At 39.2% G+C, this 14,475-nt stretch overlaps 1 protein-coding gene across 1 annotated transcript in view; it reads left to right on the top strand.

The window, feature by feature from the left end:
• LOC133617240 (rho GDP-dissociation inhibitor 1-like) overlaps positions 1-13,031 on the top strand; it is a 45,246-nt gene extending 32,215 nt beyond the window's left edge. The window contains exon 6 of the mRNA XM_061977107.2: positions 11,340-13,031. Within this exon, the coding sequence (XP_061833091.1) occupies positions 11,340-11,539 (200 nt within the window). The 3' untranslated portion in view covers positions 11,540-13,031. The remainder of the gene's footprint in view (positions 1-11,339) is intronic.
• Positions 13,032-14,475: the final 1,444 nt, after the last annotated feature.

Consider the following 14,475-nt stretch of genomic DNA (forward strand, 5'->3'; position numbering starts at 1 on the left):
CATATTTACCAGAATCAGTTGACAGGAGGATATCGTTAAAAACTTTTAGAAGCGCTGACTCTGTGCTGTGGAGGGCTTTAAAACCGGACTGGAACAGCTCAGTGATACCATTATCCTCTAAGAAGGGCAACAACTGACTGTAGACAACCTTCTCTAATATTTTGGAAATGTATGGAAGATTAGAGATAGGTCTGAGGTTAGAGAGGAGAGAGGGGTCGAGGCTTGGTTTTTTAAGTAGAGGTCGTACCACTGCATGTTTAAACTCTACTGGAACTATTCCAGAAGAGAGGCTACTATTGATAATGTTAAGGACACTTGATCCAATAGTAGCAAGTACCTCCTTAAACAGGCGAGGTGGGAGGGCATCTGCAGGAGAACCAGAGGGCTTCATATGACTAACTGTCATTTAAAAAAGAAAAGGACACCGGCTCAAACTGATGGAAAACAGAAGAGAAATGCAGAGGAACAGAAGGGTCATATGAAGGCTGAGATAAACTGGCTCTAGTTGACACAATGTTGTCAGTGAAAAAATGGAGACAATTTTCACAGAATTCAAAAGAAGCATCAAAACCAACAGATTTGGGAGCATCAATGACAGTGTTAATAGTTTTGAACAGAACTCTGGGGTTGTTACAGTTAGAAGATATAATCTGAGATAGATAGATATTCATCTCTGCTTTTACAGTCATTTGAAAGGAAAACAGGCTTTCTTTAAAAATGGCAAAGGACACATGCAACCTGTCTTTTTTCCATTTTCTCTCTGCTTTCCTACATACGCGCCTGGCAGCCCGAGTGACGTCATTCAACCAGGGCTGAGGCGTGGCTTTAGAGCGGCGGCACTTGAAAGGAGCGATCGTGTCCAGTGTTTGTAAACAAATAGAGTGGAACCCAGAAACCAACTCTTCAGTATTCAGACATACGGGGCTGCAGAATTATCATCACAAAGAGTCGAAAAAACTGAGGAGAACAGAGCAGGAGACGAAGAATTAAACATGCGAGAGCGTTGGGGCAGAGCGCACAATTTAACCGGACACTGAGTGGGAATATTAAACAGGATCGGCATATGATCAGAGAACACAGCGTCGCAAATGTCCAAATTAAAAACACACAAACCATACGAGAGCACTAAATCGAGTGTATGCCCGCGTTCGTGTGTGGAACCACACACAGACTGTACAAAGTTAAATGAGTCGATTACATTCAGGAAGCTCCTGGAAAGCGGCTCGTCTGGACAGCAGGTGTGAATATTAAAATCACCCACAATAAGGACACGATCATATTTGGGCAGGATTTCAGCCAGAAATTCAGAAAAGTCAGTTATAAAGTCTTTGTGGTACTTGGGTGGTCGATAGACGACGGCACACAGGACGACATCAGAAAGACCCAGTTCAAACATGCACAGTTCGAAGCTTGAAAAGGAGGATTGCAGGCGGATCTGATGGCATTTAAAGTCATTTTTAAAAACGACTGCTAATCCTCCTCCTTTTCGACCGAAAAGGAGGACCCTAATGTTTTAAAGCATTTATCGGCCGATATTATCGGACATCTCTAATTTTTTTGTGGACAATGCACCACAGGCCCATAGAATAATGAAATGTGGCCCACACTTTGGACCTGATAGTTTAAGGATTTCACAGATAACTTTTTAGCGCTATGGCTAATCATGACTCCTGCCAGTCACACCTCACCTTTATGGTCGTGGTAATGCACTTGTGAAGGTGCCCTGCATGTCTGGATCTTTGTTCACACGACAAATACACTTTGTCTTTTGTATCCAATTACCGAGTGAATGCATAAGGAAAAACACTTTAATTCACTTTAAATGCGTACTGTGTTGGAATTCAGTACCAAATTGAAGGTTCTGAGCTGAAATATTAGAATTGTATGCACTACATTATCCACCTAGTATTTTATACTCAATAAATATAGCTTTTATATATTCTTATACTTTGGCATATGGGTTACACAAAACCATTTTTTCACTTACATTACGTTATATAAATAGTACAATATATTATGCAAAACCAATTTTTCTTAAATATTACTATCTATTTTTGTGTATTTGGGATCTGCATAAGTGCCAAAAATGTGAAATCAAACCATGAAGGTAGAGATATTTATAAAACAATCTTGCATTCTTTCATAATTTGGAATTTGTCTTATTTGTGACGTTTTACCCAATTGTGATGTGAGCGGATATCTCCATATACGGTAAAGTTTTACCCGAAGAGCTTGGGGCAAGTCCACCATTTTAGTCAATAAGTTCCTTCTTTTTCCTCTATCCTTTTGATGTGGGGGCAGACTGGCTCGTACATGTTCTGCGGTTGCCATTTTAAATCCAAAGCAGCGCATATTTGTAACTTATCTGTCAGAAGATTCCATATGGAAGCGCTAAAAACTACAACATGGCTGACGGGTAGAAGACGCAGTTGAAGTTTAGTCATGTAATTCCAAAACGCCCACAAAAGGCGCATACTTAAGAAATGGTCAGAAAGCGGTTTGAAGACTGTCTGTAAAACATAATCTATGCCACATTCTGAGCAAAGAACTATCATTGCATATTATATAGACCACAAAGAAGTGTTTTTATGTTGAAAAAAATCAGTTTCTATCTGAACAATCAATTAGTATTGTTCATTACCACTATTTTAGTATGATACGATATCAATAGGAATCATATATTATTTTGTAGTATGGAATGTTTGAATAATTTCACTTGACCAAACCTTTTCTACCAGAACAAAGGTAAGTATAAAAACACAAACCTAGTATTAACCATCTGCAACGAACGGATGCTTTCTTTAAAGGGGAACTGCACTTTTTTGGAATTGTGCCTATGGTTCGCAATCATTATTAAAGAAGACAGGTGTTTTTATTTTTAGTCCATTCTAACTCGTAAATTAACATAAGTAAAGTCTGCTTACAATGGAACCAATAGAAAGTCTTCTATTCCGCCCATGAAACCATCCAAAAAACGTGAACAATACTCCATTTACATTTTCATGACTTGAATTAAGTATCTAGTATTAGTAATATTAGAAACATTGTTACTATAAGCGCTAACTATTTTAGCAGAGAGAGCTAATTAGCGCATGCTGCTATTTCCCCTAGGGGGGGGGGGGTACCCACATATGCGGTCCTCTCCAAGGTTTCTCATAGTCATTCACATCGACGTCCCACTGGGGTGAGTTTTTCCTTGCCCTTATGTGGGCTCTGTACCGAGGGTGTCGTTGTGGCTTGTGCAGTGATTTAGGGCTATATAAATAAACATTGATTGATTGATTGATGTTGACATCATCAGCTGGTGAGCCGCTTTCTCGCCTTGGAGCTTGTGGAAGATTATTCTAGATCATAAATAATGCCTCTCACCTTGATAGTAGAAGAATGAGGACGTCATCTGACAAATTGGTTAACTTTGGCATTCAATTCAGAATTCAGGAATGGCGAGAAAGATACAAAAAGACGCATCGTTCCACCCCCCTTTTTTCTAGGCAAGGATTCTAAATCATTCTTCATATAAATGGGAATATATCAACATTCTAACTGTCGGCATCCCAGTGAGGGCAGACATTGTGCAGTAAGTGAGTAGTAATCACTCGGTACGTGTCCATGTACTAAGTTAGTCAGATTTCACAAATAGTTCGGCTCTAAACAAGCATCCGATTGTGTTCGGTTTTTGAAAAGTCGGACTAACACACCTTGATTATGCGATTAGAAACTAGACTTCTCGAGGGGGGGTGCGCGCCAGAGAGGACCCTTTGAATTGCGCATGTGCCAGTGTCAACAACCCGGAAAAAGATACCATTCAATAAAAACATAGCAACAATTGTAATGAAGAGGAGACTGTTTATTTGCTTCACAAATGAAAAGAACAGAACATTTTGAAGGGCATCGATGGTAGAAGAAAAGAAACAGAGATTTATTTAAGAAGGTAGCTAAGGAAATGTAGAATGCCGGCTTAATTCGAACAGATAATGAAGCAAGTATATTAAAGGCGAATAATAAAGCATACACAAACCTCTTCACGTTGCATTTGTGCACCCCAAACTGATTAACTTTCCTCAAATCTGGCAAGATAGTCCCAAACATTCCTTAGGATATCAGTCAGAGCACAAACAATCCTTTTCTTCGGATATAAAACTCCTTCCATTAATCCACAGAGCCTTTTGAATGAACTTGGAGACATTCAAAAGTTTTGTTTCCATGATTCTCCGTCCGAAAATTCCTTCAAAAAAACTTTTCTGCCTGTCTTACTTTATATCAGACCTGTATCTGCCCCGATACATTCTTGGTAGTAGCGTCATGTTCGTAGCGCAATGCTATTTAACATCAGCATAGCCATTAGAGACCTAATATTTGTAATCTGTGCCAATATCGGCCTTCAAAATAGATGCACTTTCAGGAAAAATCCGAAGCCCTCTATTATACAGCGGACATCACTTAAAACAAGTTGTAAGGATCTGCAGATGGCGAGTGTGACGTCATAGGTCAACCGAAAAAGGAATTCATTTAACCACTCTAAAATGAAGTAAGCGTCCCCCAGTGTACGGGAGACACATGACCAATAGTCGCATGGACACGGATATCACATGTCGGTGTGAAAATACAAAAAAAACAACGAACTATTTGAAAGAAATTGACTAATTTAGTGCATGGAAACGTACTGACTGATGTTGTCCAACGAAAAAGCAAACGTCGTGATACCTTTTTGAAATGAATATGCCGCCGTATGATCAAATTGAGAAAAGTATGTAAATATGACATGTTATTATGATTGCGCCTGTTACTACATTACGTACACTATATACAGTGCTTATATACACTTTACAGACAGAATAGAGTGACTCCCGTAGGCTCCATCGTAAGCGGACGTGTGCATTAATTTACTATTTAGAATGCATGAATAAAGAAACACACGTGTTCTTGTCTGGCATAAGGATTGTGTATGATCGGCAAAATTACCCCCAAAAAGTGCTGTTCCCATTTAAGTTGAAGTGGTAATTGTTTTTTGTGACACCAAGTGGTTACAATAATTCATGTTGCGTTCATGACACAGTAAGTTGAATGATGCGGATCCGTTTGTTACCGGATACTTTCTAATACTACCTTGGAGACTTTGTTAGGTCTCAGTAATACTTATTGACAAATGCTCTGTTTTAGACTGCAGTATTGTTCAATTAAGGACACCTACTACAAAACCCCGTTTCCATATTAGTTGGGAAATTGTGTTAGATGTAAATATAAACGGAATACAATTATTTGCAAATCATTTTCAACCCATATTCAGTTGAATATGCTACAAAGACAACATATTTGATGTTCAAACTGAAACATTTTTTTTTTTTGCAAATAATCATTAACTTTAGAATTTGATGCCAGCAACACGTGACAAAGAAGTTGGGCAAGGTGGCAATAAATACTGATAAAGTTGAGGAATGCTCATCAAACACTTATTTGGAACACCCCACAGGTGTGCAGGCTAATTGGGAAGAGGTGGGTGCCATGATTGGGTATTAAAACAGCTTCCCAAAAAATGCTCAGTCTTTCACAAGAAAGGATGGGACGAGGTACACCCCTTTGTCCACAACTGCGTGAGCAAATAGTCAAACAGTTTAAGAACAACGTTTCTCAAAGTGCAATTGCAAGAAATGTAGGGATTTCAACATCTACGGTCCATAATATCATCAAAAGGTTCAGAGAATCTGGAGAAATCACTTCACGTAAGCGGCATGGCCGGAAACCAACATTGAATGACCGGACCTTCGATCCCTCAGACGGCACTGTATCAAAAACCGACATCAATCTCTAAAGGATATCACCACATGGGCACAGGAACACTTCAGAAAACCACTGTCACTAGATACAGTTGGTCGCTACATCTGTAAGTGCAAGTTAAAGCTCTACTATGCAAAGCGAAAGCCATTTATCAACAACATCCAGAAACGCCGCCGGCTTCTCTGGGCCCGAGATCATCTAAGATGGACTCATGCAAAGTGGAAAAGTGTTCTGTGGTCTGACGAGTCCACATTTCAAATTGTTTTTGGAAATATTCGATATTGTGTCATCCGGACCAAAGGGGAAGTGAACCATCCAGACTGTTATCGAAGCAATGTTCAAAAGCCAGCATCTGTGATGGTATGGGGGTGCATTAGTGCCCAAGGCATGGGTAACTTACACATCTGTGAAGGCACCATTAATGCTGAAAGATACATACAGGTTTTGGAGCAACATATGCTGCCATCTAAGCGCCGTCTTTTTCATGGACGCCCCTGCTTATTTCAGCAAGACAATGCCAAGCCACATTCAGCACGTGTTACAACAGCGTGGCTTCGTAAAAAAATAGTGCGGGTACTTTTCTGGCCCGCCTGCAGTCCAGACCTGTCTCTCATCGAAAATGTGTGGAGCATTATGAAGCGTAAAATACAACAGCGGAGACCCCGGACTGTTGAACGACTGAAGCTCTACATAAAACAAGAATGGTAAAGAATTCCACTTTCAAAGCTTCAACAATTAGTTTCCTCAGTTCCCAATCGTTTATTGAGTGTTGTTAAAAGGAAAGGCAATGTAACACAGTGGTGAACATGCCCTTTCCCAACTACTTTGGCACGTGTTGCAGCCTAAGTTAATTATTATTTGCAAAAAAAAAATAAAGTTTATGAGTCAAATATCTTGTCTTTGTAGTGCATTCAATTGAATATGGGTTGAAAAGGATTTGCAAGTCATTGTATTCCGTTTATATTTACATCCAACACAATTTCCCAACTCATATGGAAACGGGGTTTGTACATATGTCTAGCTTGTGTGCTATTGTGTGCTTAGCTGCTGGCTCCTGTTAGCCTGTAGCAGAGGTGTCAAAGTCGTTTTCACTGAAGGCCCAATTGCAGTTATGTTTGGCCCCAGAGGGCCGCTTCTTACAGTGAATATTATTATTACACAATTTTTATGCAAAAAAATATGGTAAATTGCAATAAGGGCATGGTGGAAAAGGGGTTAGTGCATGTGCCTCACAATACGAAGGTCCTGAGTTCCATCCCGGGCTCGGGATCTTTCTGTGTGGAGTTTGCATGTTCTGCGTGACTGCGTGGGTTCCCTCCGGGTACTCCGGCTCCCTCCCACCTCCAGGCTGACTGGCAACACTAAATTGACACAAGTGTGTGAATGTTGTCTGTCTATATGTGATGAGGTGGCGACTTGTCCAGGGTGTACCCCGCCTACCGGCCGAATGCAGCTGAGATAGGCTCCAGCACCCCCCGCGACCCCGAAAGGGACAAGCGGTAGAAAATGGATGGAAGTTGCAATAATTCCACCTCAAAATTGAGGGTATATTATTGTAAATGGAAAAACAGTACTGCTGTTTTTATGATTTAAAAAAAGGCAGCTCATTTGCCAGAATTTTACTGTAAAATTTACATTAGTTTTTTTTTTACTGTAAATAAAAAACACTGCAATTTTACAGTAAAATTTTGTCACCTGAGCTGCCAGTTTGTTTTTTTGTTTTTACCGCAAATCAACAACTGTAGATTTTTCGGTGTATTACTGTAAATGCCAAAACGACACCACAGTTTCTTGCAGTAAAAAAAGTACCGTTTTTTTTTTCATTTAGACAAAAGTGCTGTAAAAACCACAGTAAATTTCAAAATTTTACCATGAAATCTATTGCTACTTTTACATTGCACAATTTGATGGGTAACTTGCTTTGAAATCATTATTATTAGTATTTATTTAGATTTTAAAAATGGTTTTAATGTTTGATAATATATTTTTGCATAATTACACAATATTTAAGGTTACATCTGGCCCCTGGGCCTTGAGTTTGACACCTGTGGCCTACAGCCTACCATGTTTACCTTTTGTAAATGACTTGACTAAAATACAAGAAAAAACAATCTATTAGAGAACATTTGATGTTAACCATCTTTGCAGTAGTAAACACACTGCAGGACTGCCTGTATCGGACATTTTGTATGCGAGCCAATATATATATATATTTTTTGCTGATATCGGAACGATGTCAATATTGGATCGGGACACCCCTGCCGGCAGACCAGGTGTGTTGTAAATCAGCCATCAGGTAGGATTTGGAAAACACATTAGCATATTTGGATCTACATTAAATGAGTTTTAGCATCTTTAATTTACAGAATGTGAGACCGTTTGAATGTCCACTTGATGTAACTATTCCCACAAAACTAGGCTGACCATATTGTGAAATCCCAAAAAGAGGACACATACTGTATATGCGTGCCAAGGTAGGTGAAAATTTGCCAATGATACTCGAACTTGCTTTATAAATAATATATATATTTAAATAAAGCATTTTTTCTCCTCTGTTGACAATAGGGTCCCAGGGACCCCATCAAGTCATAAAAATGGGGTACCACAATACATTTTTGGGGTCTCACTTTTTTGTAAGCGTTGTGAAAACAAATTATAAATGTATGCATTATCCTGTTATATCTCACATTCTATATTGTGTTTTGGAAAAAGGTTGTCATAAACGTTACTTAATACATTAAAATTTTTTTATAAAAAAAAGAAAACAAATGTGTATACATATGTAAATGTATTCAGTTATAAACATTCATTCACTTTCTTCTTTCCTTCATGGATCTAAACTTTACCGCTGCTGGTAGTTTTTTCTATGTTTTTATTAGGGATGTCCGATAATGGCTTTTTGCCGATATTCCGATATTGTCCAACTCTTTAATTACCGATACCGATATCAACTGATGTATACAGTCGTGGAATTAACACATTATTATGCCTAATTTGGACAACCAGGTATGGTGAAGATAAAGTACTTTTAAAAAAAATTAATAAAATAAAATAAGATAAATTAATTAAAAACATTTTCTTGAATAAATAATATAAAAACAGTTACATAGAAACTAGTAATTAATGAAAATTAGTAAAATTAACTGTTAAAGGTTAGTACTATTAGTGGACCAGCAGCACGCACAATCATGTGTGCTTACGGACTGTATCCCTTGCAGACTGTATTGATATATATTGATATATAATGTAGGAACCAGAATATTAATAACAGAAAGAAACAACCCTTTTGTGTGAATGAGTGTAAATGGGGGAGGAAGGTTTTTTGGGTTGGTGCGCTAATTGTAAGTGTATCTTGTGTTTTTTATGATGATTTAATAAAAAAAAAAACGATACCGATAATTTCCGATATTACATTTTAACGCATTTATCGGCCGATAATATCGGCATGCCTATATTATTGGACATCTCTAGTTTTTATTTAATAAGTTGTAGGTATATTTATTTCAGTATAAAAGTGTAAAAAGTGTTTTGCTTCGGTCATGAAATGATAATGGTGTGCCAGGGCATACGTACATTTTATATTTAACGCTTCAATCTCTGGAGTCAACTTCAGATCTATCCCTCATTTCAAAATGTTTTAGTTTTTTTTATGTTGTTTTTTTGTTTGTTTGTTTTCTGCCCTTTTTTGTCAAGCACACATATGCAAAATCTTCCACCAAAAATATTTTTCAAAGTGGAATATTTGATGTGAAGTAATCAGAACCTTGGACAGGTCAATAATTCATAATAACATTGATTTTGATTCAATATTATGTTTTGAGCAATGACAGTTTGAAAGAAAGAAAAAACAGCTTTGTTTTATTAGTCAACATTGCAACTATTTCTAAATTACATTTCACCTTTAAGCTTTTTTTATTTCACTTTTGTTATGTTTTTATTTATTTTAATAGTATTTTTAGAATGTGCCTTGGGCCTTTAAAACATTAGCTGTCGGCCGCAAATGGCCTCCGGGGCACACTATTGACACCCCTGCTGTAGATAATAAAAAATTAAATCTGATAAATCTATGGATAAAAAGCAGAGCCTGGCGACGCATGCACGTTTATCATAACTCTCTCGCTCTCTCTGTGTCTGCCCCTCCCTCACGAATGCTGCTGCGCGCACAATTTGTTTTGTTTTTAACCCCTTCTTAACCCTGGACGTACATTGAAAATACACGCAACCCTAAATCAAAATGCCAGACATTTGAGGCATTTAAGAAACTTCGCCCGGACAGCGGACATGTCCGGGGAAAGGAGGACGTATGGTCAGTCTACACCAGGGGTCGGCAACCCGCGGCTCCGGAGCCGCATGCGGCTCTTTGATCACTGATGCGGCTCAGCTGCATACTTGCCGACCCTCCCGATTTTCCCGGGAGATTTCCGGATTTCGGTGCCTCTCGCAGAAAACTCCAGGGATTAATATTCTCCGATTTTCACCCTAACAATAATAATAAGGGCGTGCCATGATGGTACAGCATTTAGCGCCCTCTACAATCTGTATAAACAGCTGCCAGCCTAGCCTTTTGAGGTATGCATCTTCTACTTGCACACGCAAGTGACAGCAAGACATACTTGGTCAACAGCCACACAGGTTACACTGACGGTGGCCATATAAAACAACTTTAAGACTCTTACTAATAATGCGCCACACTTTGAACCAAAACCAAACAAGAATGACAAACACATTTCAGGAGAACATCTGCACCTTAACACAACATAAACACAACAGAACAAATACCCAGAATCCCATGCAGCCCTGACTCTTCCGGGCTACATTATACACCCCTGCTACCACCAAACCCCGCCCCCACCCCAACCCTGCTCCCCCACACATCAACACCCCCTTCGTGCGTCGGTTGAGGTGGGCGGGGTTTGGTAGCGGGGTGTATAATGTTGCCCGAAAGAGTTAGGGCTGCATGGGATTCTGGGTATTTGTTCTGTTGTGTTTATGTTGTGTTACGGTGCAGATGTTCTCCTGAAATGTGTTTGTCATTCTTGTTTGATGTGGGTTCACAGTGTGGCGCATGATTAGTAAGAGTGTGAAAGTTATTTATACCGCCACCATCAGTGTAACCTGTGTGGTTGTTGACCAAGTATGCCTTGCTGTCACTGGGCCGGAACGCTGGTTGTAGTGGCCGCTAAATGGTAAACGCTGTACCATCACGGCACGTTCGAGAGAATAGTTGTCCTGAAATTCGTAGTCTGCCGGAAAAATCGGGAGGGATGACAAGCATGACGCTGTCAAGCGCCATTCATATAAAACTCGCGGGCCGCACTAACATTCAATTTTCATATTAAGGTGTGGGCCGCGTGTCTGGTTTATACATAGCACAAAGCAAAAAAAAAAAATTTGTATGCAGTGGTATTTCATTTTAAATTTCAAAAGATTTTTGTCGCTCCCATTGTTTTCTTTAATTTGTGAAACTGGTCAAAATGGCTCTTTGAGTGGTAAAGGTTGCCGACCCCTGGTCTACACAAAACTCGATTAGATGTGAAGCTAAATACGTTTGTCTTTGTCCACAGTTGACAAGTCCGACTACATGGTGGGTAGCTACGGACCTCGCCCTGCCGCCTACGACTTTCTGACCACGGTGGAGGAGACCCCAAAGGGCGTGTTGGCGCGAGGCAACTATGTCATCAAATCCAAGTTCACCGACGACGACAAGCACGACCACCTGAGCTGGGAGTGGAACCTCAACATCAAGAAAGACTGGAAAGACTAAAACGAGGCCTTTTTGGAAAAGAGGGCGGCGAATGAAAGCATCTGTCCATACGCCCAAATACCTGCAGTCCACCATTTCGGCCTTCTGTTTTTTTTTTTTACGGTCATATATTTCACATTCCTCTTCCATCAGCATCAGTAGCAGAACATTGTTCTCCTCTAATGTCCGCCATCTTTATTCCCACGATGCTGTCTTCCTCCCAGAATGAAGTACATGTGGGAAAGCAAGTGTACAATCAACTTTGGGTGTAGTTGTATCACTGTTGTGTAACCTAAGTATTCACTGCTCGACTTGTCCAGCTGCCTTATTGTTATCGCTACTTTCTACGCTTGTCACTTCCTGCTTGGACTTAAGGGCTGACTTTGCAAACATCTGCAGCCCACTTGAACCCCACTTACATGAGAAGAATAACTGCTTCGGAAGTTGGTGAATGTTAATTGGGAGAAAAAAAAGCCTCAAGGCCTTATTGCTAAACGGTTTCATTGTTTTGTCATTTTGCGTCGGCATTGTTACGCTTCTGCCTTAATGTTCATGTTCCCCCTGCAACACACTTTTGCTAACTTCATGCTTGTAGAATAGAAACTTACATTGTGGAAGAATCTACTTAGTTCCTGAGTGTGCAACTTTCGACAAGCTACTGTATTACTGTCGTTCACTAACCGGAAGTAACCATTGCAATATTTACCTGCTAGTCAAGTCCACTTCCGTTATTGTTTGTTCCTTGGCTGCCATTAATTCATGTTGGTCGCTCCCCACACTTCGCATTTTGACTGTTAAAACAGTTACACGCACATAATATGAACTCAAAAGAGAACAAACAAAAAGATTATGAGACACAATTTATGTCACGTGTCATCTTCAGACGTAGCTATGTTGTATACGTCGCGAAAGGGGAGGGACTAACTTGAAATAGTGGCGGCTCAGTCAGGAGCCAACCAGAAGAAGAGGCATTCCCAGTAAGTTTTTTTGGAAAATAATTGCAAAAAACATGTGCATACTTGGGAACTAAGTACACATTTTGACTGCTGCTTATGTCGCCATCAGCCGCTGGAACCTCAACAGTCAGACTGCAGTACTATGTAGTAAAAGTACTGATAGAAACAAGTGGGCGGTAACACGGCCTAATTTAACTTGTACTGTACCAGATCATGTGGATGTAGAGCCTTGTTACCTTGTCATGATGTATCCCTGCGCCGTTCATTTCGTCATATTGTAGCCCTCCGCCGTTCATTTTGTCATGTTGTATCCCTCCGCCGTTCATTTCGTCATATTGTATCCCTCCGCCGTTCATTTCTTCATGTTGTATCCCTCCGCCGCACATTTCTTCATAGTGTATCCCTCCGCCGTACATTTCTTCATGTTGTATCCTTGCGCCGTACATTTCTTCATATTGTATAGTTTCTATGAAGTCACTGGCACGCTGGCGGGTTGTACACGATCTGACGTCATCATTTGTGATCGTTCCCATTAGTCAATAAAATCTGCACAAATACGCCTTTAACGTGTGCTTTAACTTGTAACAACACATTTCACAGCTGTATACATAAAAGTACAATTCTAAAAACGTCATGTATTTGGCGAGTGAATCGCTTGATATTTTCAGCTTTTTTGGCAACAGACAGTAAATGTTCTGAATGTTACATTTGCAATTGCTATAACAAAAATAGAATCATTGCAACCGCATTATTGTCTTGCGTGGATTTTAACAAGGGACTGAACTTTACTGAAATCTTTGCTTTAACAGGTCACAAGTCCAAAAAATATGAACATGATATGAAATACAATAAACATACATTAATGTACATGCCACATAAGTTAATGAATATGAAATACATATTAATGAACATGTCAATGGACATGTTACAATAATGAACATGTTACATCCGTTAAAGAACATGTTTACAATAAATAACATGTAACATGTTACAATAATAAACATGTCACATATGTTAACGAACATGTCACATGCGTTTATGAACATATTAAATACAAACCCCGTTTCCATGAGTTGGGAAATTGCGTTAGATGTAAATATAAACAGAATACAATGATTTGCAAATCATTTTCAACCCATATTCAAGTGAATGCACTACAAAGACAAGATATTTGATGTTCAAACTCAAACTTTTTTTTTTTTTTGCAAATAATAATTAACTTAGAATTTCATGGCTGCAACACGTGCCAAAGTAGTTGGGAAAGGGCATGTTCACCACTGTGTTATATGGCCTTTCCTTTTAACAACACTCAGTAAACGTTTGGGAACTGAGGAGACACATTTTTTAAGCTTCTCAGGTGGAATTCTTTCCCATTCTTGCTTGATGTACAGCTTAAGTTGTTCAAAAGTCCGGGGTCTCCGTTGTGGTATTTTAGGCTTCATAATGCGCCACACATTTTCAATGGGAGACAGGTCTGGACTACAGGCAGGCCAGTCTGGTACCCACACTCTTTTACTATGAAGCCACGTTGATGTAACATGTGGCTTGGCATTGTCTTGCTGAAATAAGCAGGGGCGTCCATGGTAACGTTGCTTGGATGGCAACATATGTTGCTCCAAAACCTGTATGTACCTTTCAGCCATACTTGCCAACCTTGAGACCTCCGATTTCGGGAGGGAGGGGGGGCGTGGTTAAGAGGGGAGGAGTATATTTACAGCTAGAATTCACCAAGTCAAGTATTTCTTATATATATATATATAGGAAATACTTGACGAAATACTAAGTCAAGTATTTCATATATATATATATATATATATACATGTATATAAGAAATACTTGACTTTCAGTGAATTCTAGCTATAAATATATATTTATTATATATATATATATATATATAATAAATACTTGAATTTCAGTGTTCATTTATTTACACATATACACACACATAACATTCAAGTATTGTTTAGTTAAGGGTTGAATTGTCCAACCTTGTTCTATTCT

Source organism: Nerophis lumbriciformis, linkage group LG16 (assembly GCF_033978685.3).
Source record: "Nerophis lumbriciformis linkage group LG16, RoL_Nlum_v2.1, whole genome shotgun sequence".
NCBI lineage: Eukaryota > Metazoa > Chordata > Actinopteri > Syngnathiformes > Syngnathidae > Nerophis > Nerophis lumbriciformis.